Genomic DNA, 22,709 nt, shown 5'->3' with positions numbered 1-22,709 from the left:
GAATGCGCCAATAAAACAAAATTAACCAACCAGCGTCGCGTTCATTACCTGTCCGCAATCAAGTGTTCGAACTCTGTCAGTATCGTCACTCCGCCAGCCGATGGATAGATAACACACTCATGTGGATAGATAGATAGATAGATAGATAGATAGATAGATAGATAGATAGATAGATAGATAGATAGATAGATAGATAGATAGATAGATAGATAGATAGAAAGAAAGAAAGAAAGAAAGATGATAGATGGATAGATAACACACTCATGTGGATAGATAGATAGATAGATAGATAGATAGATAGATAGATAGATAGATAGATAGATAGATAGATAGATAGATAGATAGATAGATAGAAAGAAAGATGATATATGGATAGATAGATGGATGGATGGATAGATAGATAGACGGATGGATAGATCTAATTTCTGGTCTTGGGAGTAGGAAACAGAAACGGTCTGCAAACCACGTGACCTGTGTTTACATCCTTCTCAGCTGTTCTTCCACTTCGGCACGGGAAGGAACAGTTGCGCATTTACTCGCACCAGCCAGCGCAGAGAGCTTTACGCGACTCCCTCGCCGTCATCCGCTCTGCTGAACCTGCCCGTCAACGTCCACCTCGCCGGCAGTTCGTCCGCGGGTGCCCCCGCGGCTGAGAGAGGAGCGACCCGATCCGGCACGGCACGGCGCGGCGCGGTGAGTCTCCTTTCCCTTCCTCCCGTTGTTGTCGTCCCGGACAAGTTTTCTCGGCGTTTCTTTTCGCGTGTAAGTCGGCTCGGCTGCGCCGCCGACGGCGAACCGACCGCGAGTGAGCCGAGCGTCGGCGGGCGCTTAGTTTCCGCGGCTGACGACGCCGGGAGCCCGCTTACCTATAACCCCCCGCTTTGTCTCCCCGTCTGCGGCGGTGATGGCGCACTCAGGCCCGCCGCGCAGTACGAGCGTCTGGCCTGGTTAGCTAGCTCACCTGCGGTCTACCCTGCACACCCCCCCCCCCCGGGACGCGAGGGTTTTTATATCCGCTGGTTTTGTTTTGTTCCTCAGACCCACGTTATTCAACCCGGACGCGGTGTTCGCCAGCGTCTGATTGCGTAACGGCACGTCTCTCGTGTATTTGGTGATTTTGGAAGTAACTTGGGGGCAGATTTTGGGGGAGTTTCGGGCGTTAGTGGCAGGCGGGTTTGAGGAGGGGGGGGGGTGGTGTCTGGTTTACGCTGGATGGGTCTGACGGAGCCCGGTTCGGCTCCGGGGCTGATGGCAATGCAGCGGCCCGGCCCGGCCCGGCCAACTGTTTTTGATCGACGAGAACCCAAAAAAAACAAGGGTGTTAAAAAAGGGCAGACGGCCGGACCCCCCCCCCCGGCCCCCCGGCCCTGCCGCAAGACACCCACCATGTCCGGGTGTTCGCCTCCCCTGTTAGACGCGACGCCGTTTCACGTTAGACGCTGTTTTTGTTTGTGTTTTTGTTTCCATCGTCGCACGCAGCAGCGCGGGGGGGCGGGGGAGGGAGGGGGGAAGCTGCCGCGGCCACCCGATTGGCCGCGGAGGCGCCTCTCTTGTGCGGCAACGGTAACACGTGATCGCTCGACTTCGCCGATTGGCCGGCCGCCCCTGTCAGTCAGGCGAACGAAGGGGGAGCCAATACATTTCCGTCAAGAATGCACGGCAGTAATGCGCCACATCTTTTGCTACTTGCTAGAACAAAGAGGGGGTGGGGGGGGGGGTGTTGCTGTGGATCGAGAAATGTCAGTGGTGCGGTTCGCCTCAACTTTATACCGTCCTCCGGAAAGGCTAAACAAACAAAAAACAAAAAAATCGGCCTGTTAATTGCTCAAGCCTCTCGTATTTTCATGCAAATCACAACAACCCATCCGTGACCAGTTGCCCCCCCCCCCCCGTGGACTTGTATTGATCCGGAGAGTTGTACATGTCTTAGCATCCAGCCTGCACTTATATACTCTTGTTAGTGAATTGTCAATTTCTCCTCATATTTTCTCAGGATCTGTTATTTGTTTCATCGCCCAACAGCTTCAGTGAGGTGTTGATTTTGATGGTGTCCTGGGATTGTATTAATATTTTTTCTAGGCATGCCGTATGGGTTTGTCTGGCTCACTCTGTTGTGTAGTTATTTTATCAGTTAGAATACTGCAGGTTTTATATGTGTAAGTTAAGTTTGGCAGCACCAAGAAACGCTATAGCCAAGCGACCCTAGTATCCTGTTAGTACCCTAGTATCCTGTTAGTACCCTAGTATCCTATTAGTACCCTAGTATCCTGTTAGTACCCTAGTATCCTGTTAGTACCCTAGTATCCTATTAGTACCCTAGTATCCTATTAGTACCCTAGTATCCTGTTAGTACCCTAGTATCCTATTAGTACCCTAGTATCCTGTTAGTACCCTAGTATCCTACTAGTACCCTAGTATCCTACTAGTATCCTATTAGTGCCCTAGTATCCTATTAGTACCCTAGTATCCTACTAGTACCCTAGTATCCTATTAGTGCCCTAGTATCCTATTAGTACCCTAGTATCCTGTTAGTACCCTAGTATCCTATTATTACCCTAGTATCCTATTAGTACCCTAGTATCCTGTTAGTACCCTAGTATCCTGTCAGTACCCTAGTATCCTGTTAGTACCCTAGTATCCTATTGGTACCCTAGTATCCTATTAGTGCCCTAGTATCCTGTTAGTACCCTAGTATCCTATTAGTACCCTAGTATCCTATTAGTGCCCTAGTATCCTGTTAGTACCCTAGTATCCTATTAGTACCCTAGTATCCTATTAGTACCCTAGTATCCTATTAGTGCCCTAGTATCCTGTTAGCCAGTTGTTTCTGATTTATTGTTGAGTGAATAATGACCCCTGCCCCAAGACTGTGGATTATCATGGTTAAGACTGTACTGCAGTGACCAAAAGCAGTTTGCTTGTAATATACCCCGCCTGACCCATTTTTTTTTTTGGCTTTTATTTCTGCTACAGAAAACTCAAAGGACTATGCATTACAAGGGGGAACGGAGGGAAAAAAATAACTAGAACAAAGCACTGCTGTATTATCACGGATGGTGATAGCGAATCAATGATTTGTTTGCCTGTGACAAAGAGCCAGTGGAAATAACCTCAACAGGCCCAACACTACAATGTCACCTTTGAATTTAGTCTTTATTAGCTGAGTCAGACGCGAAAATGCTGAGAAGGCAGAGACAGAAATCAAGACTCGTCTACCTTTTCTTCATCCCAACCTAACTTAACTTTGCACAAGATGTGTGTCTCTCGATTCATCTGTAAACGGTTAAAAAAGATCATGTTTTGAGATTAACCTTTTTTTTCTTCTCTGCCATGATGGGTAAATTCTGTGGAACTCTTTGATAGTCAATCAAATCTTACTTTATTCCGACACATAGGTAGGTCCATATTAACAAGAAAAATACAACATGGGACAACAACACAAAAATATAGCTAACAGCAGTTCACAAGTCCACAATGATTAAAACCTATACAGACATTTGTTCCAATGTTTCCAGAAACAAGGGGAGCACCTTGTCACTTTGTGTAGGCTCAGTTAAGAGCATTATAATTACATTTTTGGAGTCAATTAATCGTCATAAATTCACACATAAAATTCCTCAACACAGCATGAAAAGTGGGAACATTACTAGTCAACAAACACATGACTTGAACTTGTCCCTCCTGGAAGCTTGAGCAAGATTGTGAATGCATCATTACATGCAACCTGCAGCTTTTTCATTTCTGCTTTGCTATAATTGCACCACAAGTGGGCTGTATAGAGTGAAGTACAGTAGGCCCTAAAAAAGAGCAGCTGTAACATCATCTGTACCCATATGACATTTGCGTGCCAGCGTATTGGCTTGTGCATACAATTTGCAACACTGGTGTTGCAACAACAGTAGCTTACTAGTTTAAAGCTTACTAGTTTAAAGTCTCACTGTGTTTCTATGGGAGATGGACATCTCACTGTGTTCTTTGCACATTGAGATGTCCATCTTCTGTCAATCATAGCAAAATTTAAACATAAAATGTCAAATGTCACATGGAATGACTCTGAATGTCACCAGAACACGAGACGGTCTTTCACCTGAGGCAAATGACTGACCACGAGCCAGTGGACATAAAAAAATCACACAATCATTCAGGTGTCCTTGTATAAATACTTAGGTGTCCACATAGATAACCTGCTTTGCCGGAAAACGCACATTGATAACCTGTGCAATAGACTGCAGCAGAGATTTTACTTTCTAAGACGATTGAGGCTGTATGGAGTGAGCGGCCAGATCATACTGATGTTCTACCATGCAATCCTAGCGAGTATAATTAAATATGGTATTACAGCATGGTTTGGCAACCTAAAAGTGCAACTGAAAAGCAGGCTTGCCAGCATACACAAAACAGCTATGAAACAGCTATGACGGTAATAAAGAGAATATGAGCTATACAGAGCCTGTAATGAGCAGGCAGTCATGAAATGAGCAACAAAAATCATTGCAGTCTCAACATCCCTTCTTCTCTGAATACGAACCTCTGCCATCAGGAAGAAAACGCTATGTGCTAAAGTACAAATCAAACTATTTGAAGCTATCATTTGTTCCAGCTTCCATCAAGCTGCTGAACTCTAATGCTAAATGTTCGTGCAACAGAGCAATGTGCAATAAATACACAAGCACTTTTGCAACTTAATTCTTAGTTTGTTTTTAAGCCGTTGTGTTGTCAATGTCAAATGTCTCAAGTTTTTAAGATGTTTTTATGTGAAGCAACTGTCAAGCTTTGTGTCAAACACTTCAAATGTTTTTGTGATGATTTTTATGTGAAGCAATGGACTGTAGCATTGTGCCCAAGACAAATTTCCCCTCAAGGACAATAAAGTTTACTTTACTCTACACTACTAATCTACATATATACATCCATCCATCCATTATCCGAACCACTTATCTCATGGTCGAGGGGATGCTGGAGCCTATCCCAGCAGTCACTGGGCGGCAGGCGGGGAGACACCCTGGACAGGCCGCCAGGCCATCACATGGGACCGACACACACACACACACATTCATACCTAGGGACAATTTAGTAATGCTGATTCACCTGACCTACATGTCTTTGGGCTGTGAGAGGAAACCGGAGCACCCGGAGGAAACCCACGCAGATACGGGGAGAACATAGAAACTCCACACAGAGGACGACTCGGGACGACCCCCAAGGTTGGACTACCCCAGGCCTCAAACCCAGCACCTTCTTGCTGTGAGGCGACCACGCTAACCACTGCCCCACCGTGCCATCCCTACATACATACATATACATACATACACTGATGAGCCAAAACATTATGACCACCTGTCTAATATGCTGTTGGTTCTACGTGTTTCACCAAATCAGCACCAACCTGCAGAGGTATGGACTGGACAAGACCCCTGAAGGTGTCCCTGTGGTATCTGGCACCAGAACATTAGCAGCAGATCCTTCAAGTCCTGTAAGTTGTGAGGTAGAGCCACCATGGATTGGACTTGTCGGTCCAGCACATCCCACAGATGCTCAATCGGATTGAGATCTGAAGAATTTGGAGGCCAGGGCAACCAACACCTTGAACACTTCATCATGTTCCTCAACCCTTTCCCGAATAATGTCTGCAGTATGGCAGGGCGCATTATCCTGCTGAAAGAGCTTTCAGCAGCACTGGAGTACCCTTGCCATGACAGGGAGTCCCTGGGTCTGCAATGACGTTTAGGTAGGTGGGTTCAAACCCTGGGGTTGTCCAACCTTGACGGTCAACCCAGATTGTCCTCAGTGTGGAGTTTGCATGTTCTCCCCGTGTTTGTGGTGGGTTTTCTCCAGATGCTCCGGTTTCCCCCACCATCAGAAAGACATGCATGTTAGGGTTAATACTCCTGTATGTGCCCTTGACCAAGGCATGGCAAGATGAACTGGAGTTGGTCCCCGGGTTCTGCACGGCGGCTGCCCACTGCTCCTAGCTACACAGCTAGGATGGGTTAAATGCAGAGTGTAATTTCCCTACGGGGATCATTAAAGTATCTCAGAATCAAAAAAAAAGTCATCTGTTAGCTCAATATCTAGCTCCTTTTGCCATTGTGCTTTGATTTTCAGAGTTGAATGATTTTTTAAGCTTAAGGGGCTCTCATACAAGAATATTAGCCCTTTTTGAGCAGGAAGGATGGGGTTTAACATTTTCCCGAGCGAGTTGGGGTGGAAAAGAGGGAAATGAGGGAAATTGTTTATGTATGAGGTTACGCACTTGAAAAAACCTAAACGAGGTAAATCGTATTTTTGATGTAGATCCCCAAAGCATGGAAATGTGTCATTTTGAAATCTTTAAAACATTGTAGACCTACATTGTTCCACTTAGAAAAAGTAGAGTCAAAGGTTGAGGGAGGGAATAGATGATTGTTGGTGGTGGGTCCTAATACAGACGTTTTAAATTTGTAGTGATGTCGGAATTGGGTCCATATTTTTAAAGTAGAAAGTACTGTAGGGTTTGAGGTGTAGCGAGATGGTTTTATATGGAGTGATGAAAAGACTAATGCTGGAAGTGAAGATGAGCGACATGATTGAGCCTCTAATGAGCACCAACTAGATTCCGATGCATGGAGCAAAAATTATATTTTTTGTATATTCGGTGCCTAGTAGTAATGGATAAAACTAGGAAGCGCTAAGCCACCCACTCCTTTGTTTCGTTGAAGAAGAGTATGACTATTTCTGGGGTGTTTGCCTCCCTAAATAAAATGGCTGATTGTTTGATTAATTGTGTGAAAAAAATGTCTTAGGGAGGAATATAGGGAGAGACTGGAAAACATAACTTTCTGAGAATGTTTATTTTTACTGTCTGGATTCTACCAGTTAATGATAGTGGCAGGCTACTCCAATTGAAATGAAGTTTCATTTGATTTAGCAGTGGGGTGAAATTTGTTGTGTAGAGAGGAGAGGGAGGAAGTAATTTTAATACCAAGATATTTAAAATCTGAATAGGATAAGTTAAATGGGATTGAAGCTTTTCGAATTTATAGGGCTTACTTGTTGATGGGGAAGCATTCACTCTTATTAAAGTTTAATTTGTACCCAGAAAATTACCCAAAATCCTCAAGGGGTGAGACAATTGTTAATGTGCAAGATTCAGGGTCAGTTAAGTACACTAATAAATCATGTGCATACAAAGCCACATGGTGCTCAACCCTCCTATTATCACACCTTGCAATAATTGGTGAAATCCATAGTGCTATGGAAAGTGGTTCGATGGCTATAGCGAAAAGCAGTGCGGATAGTGGACACCCTTACGAGTTCCCCTGGAGAGATTAAAGAATGGAGGCCTTGTAGAGTTAGTGCAGACCGAAGCTTGTGGTGAGGAATAGAGAAGATGGATCCATGCAGTAAGATTATTACCAAAACCAAATGTGTCAAGTACTGCGACTAAATAGCCCCATTCAATTCAGTCAAAGGCCTTCTCTGCGTCTAGGGTGATGACCACTTCCAGAGAAGAGTTGTTGCTGGGAGAGTACATAATATTTAAAAATTTACGATTTTTTTGGGGGGGGGGATTCCCCCCCCTTTTTTTTTCCTCCCCAATTGTATTCAGCCAATTACCGTACTCTTGCGAGCTGTCCTGGTCGCTGCTCCTGCCCCTCTGCCGATCCCAGGAGGGCTGCAGACTACCACATGTCTCCTCCGATACACGTGGAGTCGCCAGCTGCTTCTTCTCACCTGACAGTGAGGAGTTTCGCCAGAGGGACATGGTGTGTGGGAGGATCACGCTATTCCCCCAGTTCCCCTTCCCCCCAAACAGGTGCCCTGACCGACCAGAGGAGGCGCTAGTGCAGCGACCAGGACACACACCCACATCTGGCTTCCCACCCACAGACACGGTGTCTGTGGGACACCCGACCAGGCCGGAGGTAACATGGGGATTTGATCCGACAATTTCCGTGTTGGTAGGCAGCAGAATAGAATGCTACGCTACCTGGACGGCCCAAAGTTTACGAATATTTGAGAATGAATATATATATATATATATGAAGCCCATTTGGTTTTTCAGAGATGTCATTTGGAAGAATTGATTCTAAGCGGAGAGTAAACACCTTTGCAGTGATCTTGACATCTACATTAAGAAGTGAGATAGGACGAAAGGATCCACAGTTACTGGGGTCCTTGTCTTTCTTAAGTAGAAGGGATATGGATGCTTGACAGTGTGTCGAAGGTAACTGACCTTTTTCAATTGAGTCATGGAACATATTAAGCAAGAGAGGAGAGTGCGTGTCAGCAAACTTCTTATAGAAATCGGTAGAATAACCATCTGGACCCGTCATCTTCCCACTGCATTGATGTTATAGCTGTAACAATGTCTGCCAGACCTACAGGCCTCTCCGAACCCGAAGCAAGATCTTCGCTAATTTTTGGAATATTTAAATTGTTTAAAAATGTTATCATTTTAGAATTGTCTACTGGTGCTTCAGAAGTGTATAAAGTGGACAAAATGATCTAAAAAAACGTGTTAATCTCTTTGGGGTCTATCACCAGGGTCCTTCACCTGAGGTATAAGCTGAGATGCAGATTATCATTTTAATTGATGAGCAAGAAGCCTGCTCCCTTTTTCTCCATACTCATGATAAAAACCACGAGAATGAAGTAATGAGCCCTATGCCTCATTTGTAGATAGCAAATTGAATTGTGATTGTAGATCTAATCGGTTTTTTTTAAGGAATTTTGGTGTAGGATTTGTGGAACATTGGCAATCTATGTTTAATATTGAATCTGTTCATTCTTGAAGTTGTTTTTTTGCATTGTTTATTTATATGAGAGGAATAGTAAATTATTTGGCCCCTTAGGAATGCTTTCAAAGTTTCCCACAGTAATGAGGGGGAAATGGATTCATCTATTTTTGTATCTAGGAATGTATCTATAGATTTCTATAGGTAGTCGTAGAATTTCTCATCGGAGAGCAATAGTGAGTTAAATTTTCAAGGAGGATGATTTGTCAAGAGATTGGAGAAGTTAATTTCAGGTGTCAATGGGGCATGATCTGATATGACAGTTGCCAAAGATTTACTTCACTAAGAAGGGCTGAGTCTAAAAAGAAGTAATCTGTCCTGGAAAATGTATGGTGGACATTTGGAAAAAAAAGAAAATTGTATCCTACATGGGAAGTTAGAAAGGAAGGTTTGATTAATGCAACTTTTTCGCAGCTTTGTCTGGTCCGCCACTTTCAAATGTGTCTCCTGTAAAAACACATCTCAGCATTGAGACGTTTAAGGTGAGAAAAACCCTTTGAGCATTTGGTCAGGCCATTCATTCCTTTAGCGTTCCATGAATTAAATTGATTGACTGACTTTGACTGACTGCCTTTATTACCCTTGGTATTTGGTGCCATTTACCAAAAGAAACAAAAATAAAAACTTCAGGCCTGATTGATATAGCAGAATGCATGTGCAATGCATTTTTGAGATTGATGCAATCATTTGGCAGATAAGAGAACAAAGATTCATCCCAAGGCTAACCTCTTTCATTCCCCAGTATCTCCAAGGCTTAAGAACATGACAAAAAACAAACGAACAAAAGTCCTAGGTCTTGTTTCATAAACAGAAAAGACCGCAGGGGGAAATGTATTCGCAGTTTCCAGTGCATCTAAAACTTCTTTCTTTTCCTTTCTCACATAAGAGTGGCTATATTTATAGAATAGCATTAAGCCTTTAAATCTACCCCCCCTTTACCAAATGTCTCGTTTTTTCAAGGTTATGGGAACGTCTGAAAAGTACAAGAGTGCCCAAGTCCTAACTATTAAGAAAATAAATAAATTTTGGCAAACGGGTGAAAGTATTTAAATACACTGAAGTAATTTGATAATTACATTAGATTGCTTTAAATGACATTTAAATTGTCTACCTACAAATGATTTATTAATTTATCAAGATGTTTAGCTGTCACTTAGATTTTACTTTTTGTTCGTAATTTTGTGACCGTCCTTAATTCACCGCTAAATTAAACTTCGTTTTGTTTCAACAGTGAGAAAGCAGGGGGTTGCAACACATCTATATGTAATCTTTTCCTCTTTACAGTGGTTCGAGCAATTTAATGGAGTGTCAACAAACAGAATATTCGCTGTAATCCATTTTGACCAGCTCACCTCCCCCTATTAGACAGGTTTTCGAGTTCTCCCAGTGTTTGTCATTTTGACTTGCGCATCCGCGGGATTGTCAGAGATGAGTCTGTCCTTGGAAGTGGACTCATAGGCGGGCGGGATAAAGCAGGCTGAAATGGACGTTCTTGTACAGGTCCGCCTTCAACTTGTTGAAAGCCGCACGCTTCTTTGCTGGGCTGGTGCTGATATCTGGGTCGATATAAATCTTATGCCCTCAGTAGAACAGCTGTTCCCTTTTCCTGCGAGTGATGCATTCCTTGTCTTTGAAGCAGGGGAAAAGCACAATATAAGTAAGGTCTTGCCCTCCTATTTTCGGGATGTCAGTGGTTGCCCAAGCCTGTGTGCGTGATCAATGATGGGCAGAGTGGGAAAAACATCTTTTCCAAACACTTCCATGAGAAACTCTGATATGAATTTCACCAGGCTGGCTCCTTCCATTTTTTCTGGAATTCCAATAATTTGCAGGTTTGATCAGCGAGACCTATTTTCAAGATCATCGGTCTTGGCTTTAAGCTAGGTGTTCTCCAACTCGAGAGCAGCACATCTTGTTTCCAGTGCCACCAGTCTGTTGCTGTGGTCTGATAGTGTGTGTTTGACCTCGTTTAATATTTGACCATGAGAGTCGGTTGTGGCTCGAATCTTGTCCAAAGATGCTGAAATGGGCAAAAGTGCACTTTCAAGTGCTTCTTTTAACATGAGGTCATTAACGTAGTTAGTTCTTTAAGTAGAACAGCACGAAGTTTGTCTAGCTCGGTGGGTAGCTCGACATTAGCTTCGGTATCAGATGCCATTACAGGACTCGCAGCTTCTTGTGGGGTTAGCATAGTTGCTTCACTTTTGTCTTTTCTATCTTTCCTTGTCATTTTGTGGTCCACTGCAGGTGATGTAGTCTTGTAGTCCAATGTAAAATTAAAAAATAGGAGTAAAAATTACCAACAGAACTTGAAAGCTTAAAGAAATAAAAGTTGTTTGTAGGAGCCTTCCTCACATGCGTCTTGCTCGGTATATGCTTAACCAGAAGTCCCGTTTAAGAGATGCTCTGATCCAGTCGTCCGGCCATAACAATTTGTGGCCCTTGTCAAAGTCGTTCAGGTCTTTTACTCCTGCCCATTTCTCCTGCATCCAACACATTGACTATGATAACTGATAGTTTGCTTACCATCTAATCTACCCAGACCTTGACATGTGCCCTTGTTTGGAAATGGTCAGTGTTATTCAGTTCGCCTGTGACTGGTCATAAAGTTTTGGCTCATCAGTGTATGTGCAAATTCATGAGAAATATATGTATTTCTAGTGGTGTGGTGGCTCCAAGGCGCTGGGGTAATTTGTAATGTCCTGGGAATCAAGCTACAATTAATATAACATAATATTGAATTATTTTGATAAGGCTTAGACCTATGTTCAAAGAAGTTTGAATCAGTTCATCTGGATACAACGTTTACTTACATACGTTTCACCACTCAGCTAAGTGACATCTTCAGTCTAGACTGAAGATGAAATGTATCTGTCAATAAATGTTGTATCCAGACGAACTGATTCAACCTTCTTTGATTTTCCTACCTGGATTATTGAGCATGCATCAAGACACCTGGGCCTTTGTTGTTTTTTCGAATTTCTCTCCCAAAATATTAATGCAGTTTGATACTGTAATCAGCTGTTATATAATGAGATATATTTTATGTAAACTTTTAATTTAGCTCAATATAAGGGATTTGCAACTTCACTGCTGAAATCTGGTCCTGAAACCAAAATTGGCTGGAGAATAACACTGTGGTAGCTTGCCACTTATTTGTCCCTTTGCCTGTCTCTCCAACATTATTGATTTTTCTCACCAAAATACAATCCTAGTCGTACGGCAAAAACCCTGGGGAGATCTATCAGCATTATCCCTGTCAGTCTGTACAAATACCATGTGCCCTACAAGGTTTATTGCCATAACTTGTTTATCTTGTCTTTCTCAGTTTCCTGGATGCCTGGAAATGGCCGTGATCTGAACTGACCTCAGAAGAGACATAGCTGCAGGATCCTTCAGGCCAGGTGCTTCTCTCCATGCCACTCTGAGACGATATCAGTCACCCAGAGTGAGAGTTCTGCCCTTGTGTTTCCCTTTTCTTTCTGCTATGGGGGGAGCCGTGAGCGCTGGGGAGGACAATGACGACCTGATTGATAATCTGAAGGAAGCCCAGTATATTCGGACAGACAAAGTGGAACAGGCCTTTCGAGCCATAGACCGAGGGGACTACTACCTGGATGACTACCGGGACAATGCCTACAAAGACTTAGCATGGAAACACGGGAACATACACCTGTCTGCTCCATGTATATATTCAGAGGTGATGGAGGCCCTCAAACTGCAGCCAGGACTGTCATTCCTCAATCTAGGCAGTGGAACTGGCTACCTGAGCACGATGGTTGGACTCATCATAGGTAGGCGTTATGTCCATTTCTTTCACAGTTGTGATTTCTATGAGTGGCTGGGCTATTCAGTGAAGCATGGGCAGAAAAAACATGTAGTGCCGCATTATAAGCAAGAAAATACCTGCATGTGTTTCACACCAAGAGTGTTGCAGAATGGAAGTACTGGTGGAACGTGTTCAGAAAAGCTTCTCAGACCAAATGTGTCCCTTTGTTGTACAGGTAAAGAGACTGTGCTGCCTCTTTTCTTTGTGGTACATGGGCCACGTTTTTATTACATTTCTACGCCTGTGGTACTTTATCTGGAATGAATTAGGCTTGCATAAAACTAATGAAATACTCATTAGGGCTGCAGTGTTTCTGATGATGATAAGAGAACTGCACAGTCCTTTCATTAGGGTACCTGTTGGTACATTATTGGTACATCGGTGTATCTTAGTACATTATGATTGATTCTAAACCAAATATTGTTTGCCTGCATGTGTTTTTTTCAAAGGGCCGTTTGGCGTGAATCATGGAGTTGAGCTCCACAAGGATGTGGTTGAATATGCTAGAGAGAAGCTGGATGATTTTATAAAGAACAGTAACAGCTTTGATAAGTGAGTACAAACTTAATCAGGTGCAATGAATGTCATAGTTTACAAAGGTTACATGGGTATATGCATTCAAACCGCAAGTGTTACTAACAGTTACGTCTTCCACTTACAACCACAAGCATTAGGAATATTCTAATTCTATCCATATGTATGTTTTATCTTCTCATTTGTTTTGCATAATTATATGTCATTGCACACAACTATAAGCATGAAAGGGGGAAATCATTCTCGGTTGTTCTCTAATGCATTTTCCTTCATCCCACTTGTGAATTTTTGCATCAGGTTTGAGATCTGTGAACCCGTCTTCGTGGTGGGGAATTGCCTTGAAATCTCAACGGACAGCCACCAATACGACCGCATTTATTGCGGCGCAGGAGTGCAGAAGGATCACGAAAATTACATGAAAGTGCTGCTCAAAATTGGAGGCATTCTCGTGATGCCTATAGAGGACCAGGTAAGAAGTACGGGGCTCTTGAATAATAGAAATGCCATGCCATGCCATGATTGATATCCATAGTGCTAGCATATGAGGAATGACACGGTGAAATAACTCTGACCTGCAAGGCTTGTCATGAAACATTCACATACATTATTCAGCCACAAAGCACCTGAAATGTTGTGTTGGTGTTGGGAAAGTTTGAGTGCATGGGACATACATTTCATCAAAAATATTAACATTTGAATACAGTGACAAGAGAAGGTACCGAGAATATGAGTAAATTGGTGTGGAGTACATTTGGGCAAGATTACACAGACCCTACCGAGAAGAAAGTTTGAAGTTTTTTGACAAATAGATTTGGGGTCCAAATTTTGGGTTACCATAGCCAGTGAATTTAAAGACGAGCTGAACTTGAGCAAAACTCATCAGGCACTGTAACCCATTTCAGCTTTCCTTCGGAGATATTCCCAAGCTCTCGTTGCTCATCCGAAGCGGCACATAGCTTAGAGAAAATGAAGGAAGATTACATATCCTCCTTGATTGTCGGTCAGTGTTGTGTTCAGTCTCTGTGAAGTTCTTTCGTCATTTGTGCAGCTGACCCAGATAACCAGAACTGGCCAGTGCTCATGGGAGAGTAAGAACATCTTGGCGGTGTCCTTTGCCCCCTTGGTCCAGCAGAGCAGAGCTGATGGAGAGAAGCCTGATGCTGTCCAACTGCGTGAGTTCTCCAGCCTCCACCATTTGTACAATCCAAAATCTTCCGCTCTTCTTTGGAACTGTGTAGTGCTTGTTGTTCCAGAAGTAATGTGGGCAATTTTTCAGTCACTTAAAGTTAAAATGAAGTGACAAGACCAGTCTTTAGAATGGTTGATTAATGATTCTGTTTACCTCCATCCACTTTTGAATAGTAGTGGACCAATTTTCAGTTTCATAACCTCAATATTTTTGAGTTGACCTAGTTGAAGGACCGTTACAGTAGTGGGAAGTGTTTAATTTTTGTTTTTTGCCCCTTTTTTCATATATTGCCCTAAAGGATTGTGTCCTTTTTATTTGTACTCAGCCCCTGTGACTGTCAGGAGCCTTCAGGATTTGTCTCGGATCTACATACGCCGCACCCTCAGAGAACTGTCTGCCGAGGAGAGTCCAGACAAGGGGCTCAAAGTTCCTCAGAAGCGCAAACGCAGGCGCTGCCGACGGCGGCGCATCAACACCTATGTTTTTGTTGGCAACCAGCTGATACCCCAAACTGTGGAGAGCGAGGAAGAGGAACAGACTGAGGAAGAGCACAAGGAGGTGGAGGAGGAGGAGGAGAGAGACATTGGCGACATCGAAATCCTGAAGCAAGTCAACGTGTTGAGAGACCAAATAATGGCTTTGCCTCTGCCTGAGTCACTCAAGGCATATTTGCTGTACTACAGAGAGAAGTGACTGATTCGCTCGGTGTCCATTGTTAACGGATGCAGCGCCTGCTGAGAATGCTTTTCCTTGCCCTTTTTGAGTACAAATGTAGCATTATTTCCATTTAATCTTGATGGCCGAGCCGTTAACGGAGAGAGATTAAATAGATAATACTGGATAATAATGTTATGATTGTCGTGACAACATTTCTTTGTCAGTTTATTTTGTTCTGGATTTGTATATCAAAAATCTATGTTAAAAAAAAAATCTACATAATGGAAATTATTTCAGAAACCAGTTTTGTGATTCAGACTTTATCACAATGACTGATATCTCTGCAAAATGACGTTGCAGATTAAAATTGTATAAACAGCAAAACCTTGCTACATTTGTTAAGAATGTGTTCATGAGGAAGTTGAGACTTGTACAGCACCTTTTTCTAGAAGCTTTAACCTTACAGCATCTGGTAGTTTACCGATGCTTGATGGAGCGGAGGACACCGAAATGCAAGTAGAGCCACATCATTATAGCTGACGACTCAAACGAAGACATTTTTCATAATCATGAACGAGGCTGCCCTGTGGTTTTTCTCCTCAGTGCTCTTCTTCTTAAGCTGTTCCTTTCCTTTCCCGTCTACGAGAGAGTGGGGAGAGGCAAGATTAGCATATAATTTCATTTGTGGGGCATCTTTAAGTGCAACTGAAATACTTCCGCGAGGTGATTATATCCTCGTGTGTGTTATCTCGCTCTGCTCTTCAGTAACCGGCTTTAGGATTTATACGAGCAGTCATTTTTTAATTTGGTTAACAATTTTCCGGGCCCAGAATGCCTTTTACCAATCAGAAATAGCCCATTCCACTTCCGTTTTTTCTTTGTTATGCTGACCCACATTATAAAGATTTTAATATCAGAGGCTCGAGGAATGACAGAGCTGATTAATCAGGATATTTAATGGCGAGCCACATTTTCTCACCCCGCTTTTTGTTTTGAGGTGACTTGGGAGTTGTTTCGGGTGGGGAATCGAAATTCAGATGAAGTCAGTAATCACCTTTCTTTTTTTTTGTTTAAAGGTTATTTTTTGGCATTTTTGCATTTATTTGATAGGGGACAGTGAAGTGGTAGACATGAAACAAGGGGAGAGACAGATGGGTACGACATGCAACAAAGGTCACTGGCTGGGTAGAAGCAGGGATGTTGTGGCTTTGCAGCATGCGCCACAACTGTTCGGCTGCCGGGGGGCGCCCCGCTTTTTTGTTTTTGAGGTGACTTTTGAGGTGCTTCAGGCGGGGAATTGAAATTCGGATGAAGCCAGTAATCATTCTGCCTTCATGAACATAGCGCCCCGGTTATGCTGACTTTAGCCTACGTCCTGTTATTGATCATCAGAAGTGATGCCCAGGTGATCAGGAGCTAAAATGTAGTTATTTGTTTTATTGTTTTAAAGAACTTTGATAAAACGGGAAAAAAATCCAAAATTTATTTTTATTTTTATTCAAAACAATGCAAAATCAGAATCAATGAGAATTTTGAAGCCTTTTTGTAGTCTGGGCTGTAGAAGTGTCCAACAAAGCACCTTAATTCTACAGTCCTCAGTTTGGATGATAGGTGCCATCTTTTTTTGGCTTACTTTATATTGTGGAATGGGTATGTGACGATGTTAAGTCCTGTGTATATTTTAAAGTACAATCCGCTTGCAGGACTTTTCCTGATAGTGATGGCTTTCAAGTGCCAACGTACCCATCACGTGAGGATCCCTGTGAGTTTTGTGTCATGGCACTGTAAACTTGCCCGGCTGATGGTATGTTTCTGCATTCCGCATTTGCAAAAGAATAGTGCATCATTGATAGATGTCACGTTTGTGTTCATGCTTTACCAAAAGGTCACAGACGGGAATTTTTCCTCATCTTACTTTGAATGCATAATTTAGTAGTCAGAGGTTAAGTTGAATGTTGTTGAAATTCTATTCGATATAAAATGGTTTAAATGTATGATTATTAAGCAGTTATGCATTGAACATGATTTGCATTTGGTTTGTTGTAGCGCCCTCTTGCTGAACTGTATTTTTGACATTAGGAAGCCTGTTTGTAGGTCTAATTCTTCACTGCTGTCTGTTGAATAGATATATTAGTAGTGCTCTCAGTTTTCATTTTGCGCTGGTGTAACGTAAGTTATGTTTTGATTTAAGATGGGGATGATTATATGGGTTGCTTAGTGTGTATGTGTGTACGGAGAGGTAACATATATTTTCTTGCAAAGTTTTTACACTCAGTGGAAAATTTTTCAACCAAGCAATACAGTAATTTCTCCACATACAATTACAGTATTCAATGGAAAAAAAATGATCAATCACAAGCAAAAAAAACAACAAAAAAACAAAACAAAAAAAAAACTTCAAATCAGTCAGTTTTTTAAGTATTGTCGCAAATTAAAGAGTACAGCAGGTACTTAAAACAGGGGACATAGGTCGCACCTTGAGCCAAAGTTAAAGAAACGACTATGATTATAGTAATGCAGAAGGAACTGACTGACGACAACATGGCACCCGGCACAGACCAATTCATTACCAATTTTATGGTCTTGTATTGAATTAATTGAGCCAAAAGCTATTCTGTTATTTATCAGGCATATATTGATTCCTCATAGAGTGTGAAGTTCATTTTGAAAATGTGTTGTTCCTCCATTACTGTTTTGACACAAAAATAAAGGTCACAATCGTACTCTGCCTCTTTTAATCAGAACATCTTCTCTGCTCTTGGATATCCCTATGTAGAAAAGGGTTTTATTGCCCATGTAGTCCTGACAAGGTCAAGGAGGCAATGCATGGTAGGCTCCTTATAGTCAACGTGTCATTCTGGTATGTCATATTCATAGAGAAGTAAGGTTAGAAAATGGGTCAGTCAGGTAATTTCAGACCATCCTGCTAATCTTTCACCAATTTTGGTGTGCTGTATTTATTATCAGATAGTATGTCTGGTCTGTTGGCTCAGTGCTTAGATTTACAAAAACAAGAGACAAGCGTTGTTCATTTAGTGAACAAATGAAATTCAACGAACATTTCACTCAGAAAAACATTTACATCTCTGATCACCTAATTAGTCTTACTTAGTACCCTGAAACTATCATTTCCAATAGTCGTACCTATTGTTCACTCATTCAAGAGTTTTCTTGTTTAGCAACAGGATATATTTAAAGACAAATAAACCCAGCCACAGGGGATGCCCAAGCCAGTGCATTCTTAGTGCTGGTCCCAAGCCCAGATAAATGGGGAGGGTTGTGTCAGGACGGGCATCCGGCATAAAACCTTTGCTAAATCGATTATGCGGATCATAAATTGATTTCCATACTGGATCACTCGAGGCCCGGGTTACCAACGACTGCCACCAATACTGTTGGCTAGCAGGATGTGGGTGGAAACTGCTACTGTTGGGCAAAGGAGAAGGAGAGGGGGAAGGCATATCCAGAGGCAGCAGGAGAGGAGTAAGGGTAGGGGTGTGGAGGTGAGAGTCGGAACTCTAAATGTTGGCACTATGACTGGTAAGGGGAGAGAGCTGGCTGATATGATGGAAAGAAGGAAGGTAGATATACTGTGTGTGCAAGAGACCAGGTGGAAAGGGAGCAAGGCCAGGAGCATTGGAGGTGGGTTCAAACTCTTCCACCATTGTGTGGCTGGGAGGAGAAATTGGGTAGGGGTAATCCTGAAGGAAGAGTAAGTCAAGAGTGTGTTGGAGGTGAAGAGTGTCGGACAGAGTAATGAGTATGAAGTATGGAAATTGAAGGTGTGATGATGAATGTTGTCAGCACATGTGCCCTGCAAGTTGGGTGTGAGATGGAAGAGAAAGAAGAATTCAGGAGTGAGTGTTGGATGAAGTGGTGGAGCGTGTACCCCAGGAGGAGAGTGGTGATTGGAATGGACTTCAATGGGCATGTTTGTGAAGGGAACAGAGGTGATGAGGAGGTGATGGGTAGATATGGTGTCAAGGAGAGGGATGTGGAAGGACAGATGGTGGAGGATTTTGCAAAAAGGATGGAACAGAGGGTAACATATAAGAGTGGAGGAAGGTGCACACAGGTGGACTATATCTTCTGCAGGAGGTGCGATCCGAAAAAGATTTGAGACTGCAAGGGAAGAACATAGCTAATCAGCATTGGATGCTGGTCTGTAAGATGACTAAGGAGATCAAGAAGAGAAAGAGAGTGAAGGCAGAGCCAAGGATCAAATGATGGAGGTTGAAGAAGGAAGACTGTTGTGTGGAGGTAAGGGAGGAGCTAAGACAGGCAGGTGGTAGTGAAGAGTTGCTGCATGGCTGGGCAACTATTGCAGAAATGGTGAGGGAGAGCTAGGAAGGTACTTGGTGTGTCATCTGGACAGAGGAAGGAAGACAAGAAGATTCGGTGGTGGAATGAGAACATACAGGAAAGTATATGGAGGAAGAGGTTGGCAAAGAAGAAGTGGGATAGTCAGATGAAGCAAGAAGATAAGAGTACAAGGAGATGTGGTATAAGGCAAAGAGAGAGGTGGCGAAGGCAAAGGTAAAAGGCGTATGATGAGTTGTATGAGAGGTTGGACACTAAGGAAGGAGAAAAGGACTTGCATCGATTGGCTAGACAGAGGGTCCGAGCTTTGAAGGATGTGCACCAGGTTAGGGTGATAAAGGATAGAGATGGAAATGTGCTGACAAGTGAGGAGATTGTGTTGAGATGTTGGAAGGAGAACTTTGAGGTAGTCAGGGGGCCAAAACTGATATTGCAACTTAAGTTGACGCTTTTGGGTAGAAGCTGTCAACCTATCCAGTATTCATGTTTAACCCCTTGACATATGTTCTAGCTATGTTGACATCGTTGAAAATTATTTTTTTTGTCATTTTATCATTGTAAGTGGTAAAAATCGGACCTTTTTTCACAATCCTGCCAAATTAGTAAAAATTTGCTCTGGCAATTTTGAGCAAATTTGTAATATTATCCCTCAATATATCTCATGTGAAAGTATGATCTTAACTATTGATAAAACATCAACTAATGGTAAAACAATATCATAGCCTAACCACAGGGGGTGCTGTTTGTGATCAGCAAAGCTGTGATTTGATACAGCAAAAAAAACAGCAGCAATGAAAGTGAAGATAATCACAGAAGAGTTCTACAGTTCAAACAAAACTATCAAGTAATGGGTGATTTGAGATAATAAATGGTTTAAGTCTGTTATTTGACGAGCAAATAACAGTTACCTCCGGATTCGACCACCAAGTGTTGCCAAAAAACAGGTATGCTAAACAGTTTTCCATCTGCAAGCTAGCTACCCCATCTGCTAGCAAGCACAGATCATTTCATCTTATTTCATTTCCAATTTTTCACTTCACCAACAGTTATAATTAAGGAGTACTATGTGCACATGAGTTTTTGTGAGCATGTGTACTGGGAATATAGCTATAGCATCTATTATGCATGTATTAGAATACTAGAAGTTTAAATCTGCTGGTTAGCTAGCCAGCTCCTGAGATAATGTAGGCTACAGCTAAAGATGTTGCAGTGATCCACTTTTTTTATTTCTCCTCACAAGAAGTGGTCAAGTAGAATATGTCTGTGAATGTTCTCATTATGGTTAACCAAGTAGAATAGAGACTAGAGTAGTGATACTATGTATTTGCCTTCCAGATGAGCCAATATGGAGCCAGTGGGAGCTGTAGTGTGTAAAAGAAGAAGAATGACAAATGATATTAATTGGGGAAAATGCTTTATTTGTCAACATGACTATGGGAAAAACAGGCAAGATAAACTGCTAAGAAAAGCATCTGAGGATGGACTGAAATGCATTAGACTTAGAGCAAGTGAATGAGTAAAATACAAAGATGTAGAATATGTTGATACTCTAGATCGAATTAAGGAGTTCCTGGACACAAAAGCCGAAGAGATCCAGTGGCACAAGACATGCTATGCTGATTTTACCTATGCCGTTGTCATTGATTGTCTTAAGCGGCGCTTTGACAACACTAAGGACACACTGGAACCTGCAAGCCGCCCTCGTTCAACTAGAAGTTCAATTGCTCCAGTCATTTGGGAAAAATTTATTTTTTGTCAGAAGGATAAGCCTCAGGAAAACCTTCACAACATTCAAGTCTTACGTACATCGGAAAATATTCTTCACCTAGCTCGGCTAGACACAGTATTGAGATGCAGGCTTGCAGGAGTCAATGACTTGATTGCCCCAAAGGGCAAATATCATCTTATCTGCTACAGGGCATTCTCCAGGAAGTACCAAAGCAATACACCATTTGCTTAGACAATGTGGCAGATGAGCTTAGAACTGGCCTTGCCAGAGGTGAAATATACTCTTTGAAAACAGTTTGGGAAAGATACTGTGAACTTATTGCAGACTTTGAATTAGAACCAGGAATACACAAATGTCATCATTTCAAGACAAAGCTTGACAAACTGCTTAAAGGGAAAGCATTATTTGTGCAATCACTGAGCCCAACTGAGCCCTTAATGATATTTCCTGAAATGACAGCTGAGGCTGCTCTCCAAAACCTAAGGAAAACAATGGATGATGAACAGGAATCCCAAGATGACACTAAAGGAATGAGTATGGCTAGTTGTGACGATGAGATACTGAGTTGGCTGTATTGGGTGTCATTAAAGATCAAGGCAGACATCAGGGAGTCCCAAAGACATGATGTCATTGGAGGGATTGATCAGCACCATGCAGAAGAAGTTGTGCCTCAGAGTCTGTACCTGCTGTTACGACTTCTATGCACTGATGATGGCGACCAAGAAAATATGGATAAACAAACCGTGAACACAAAGCTACTCAGCATTGCTCAAGACGTTGTGTTCCTGGCATCTGGTGGACAGAGACCAACACCAAAGCACATTGGAATTGGAGTTGCAGTACACCAAATTACACGCTCAAATGGCTTAGTGCAGTTACTTCATGCTGCTGGGCACAGTATAAGCTACGAGTCAGTGCTGAGAACAGATACTGCTATAGCAAACGAGGCTGTGAAGCAATACTTTGACAATGGTAGAGTATTTATTCCACAAAACTTTGTCAATGCAAGGCTCCCTGGATACATCATGTATGCAAATGACAACATCGAAATTAATGAAGAAACCCTTGATGGGAAAGAAACCTTTCATGCCTCCCAGACTGCATCTTTCAGACGAGTGAGCCTCAAGAACAAATCCCCAAAGTGAAGCTGAAATCAGGCAGATCAAAGTCACTCTCAATTCCATCAGGGATGTTTGAGCTCAGGGATGTTAAAATGGAATCACAGAAGCCCCCTCCAAAATTTCATGGGCCAGTTACACCAGAAATGTATGATGCAGACACACAACTAACTAAACAATCAAAGAACCAGGATCTTGCCTGGATTCTGTGCAGGCAACAGAACATGGAAGTTGTTCCATCTTGGAGTGGCTTCAACCACCTTATGTCAAAATCAGATCACCAAAAAACAGTAGCTGGACTGATGCCTATCATAAATTCTCCAGCACACGACTATGACACAATCTGGACGGTGTTACAAAACTGCCACGAAATGACTACACAACTGGGTCAAAGGTACACAGTCATAACCTTTGATGAGCAGCTCTACTGCAAAGCAAAGATGCTTCAGTGGCATCACCAAAAAGAGTGCGAGAATATTGTTATTCTCTTGGGTGGCTTTCATGTGCAAATGAACTTTTCAAAGGTCATTGGCCAGCATCTTGCTGATTCTGGACT

General features: G+C 42.5%; 1 protein-coding gene across 3 annotated transcripts; it reads left to right on the top strand.

Annotated features, from left to right (window-relative positions):
- Nucleotides 1–401: 401 nt before the first annotated feature.
- pcmtd1 (protein-L-isoaspartate (D-aspartate) O-methyltransferase domain containing 1) lies at nt 402–17,709 on the top strand. Of its 3 annotated transcripts, none has more exons than XM_056292674.1 (6): nt 402–693; nt 12,106–12,571; nt 13,056–13,158; nt 13,438–13,609; nt 14,189–14,312; nt 14,655–17,709. In XM_056292674.1, exons 2-6 carry the CDS (start codon nt 12,265–12,267, stop codon nt 15,020–15,022), a joined length of 1,074 nt encoding a protein of 357 aa, XP_056148649.1. In that variant the 5' UTR covers nt 402–693; nt 12,106–12,264; the 3' UTR covers nt 15,023–17,709. The 3 variants fall into 3 exon arrangements, with proteins under 3 accessions (XP_056148649.1, XP_056148651.1, XP_056148650.1); XM_056292676.1 differs by lacking the exon at nt 402–693 and adding an exon at nt 5,111–5,204; XM_056292675.1 differs by lacking the exon at nt 402–693 and adding an exon at nt 5,512–5,728.
- Nucleotides 17,710–22,709: the final 5,000 nt, after the last annotated feature.

The sequence above is a fragment of the Lampris incognitus genome, chromosome 14 (assembly GCF_029633865.1).
Source record: "Lampris incognitus isolate fLamInc1 chromosome 14, fLamInc1.hap2, whole genome shotgun sequence".
NCBI classification, from domain to species: Eukaryota; Metazoa; Chordata; class Actinopteri; order Lampriformes; family Lampridae; genus Lampris; species Lampris incognitus.
The sequence above is the reverse complement of the archived record's forward strand: the minus strand, read 5'-3'. Positions and strand labels throughout refer to the sequence as shown.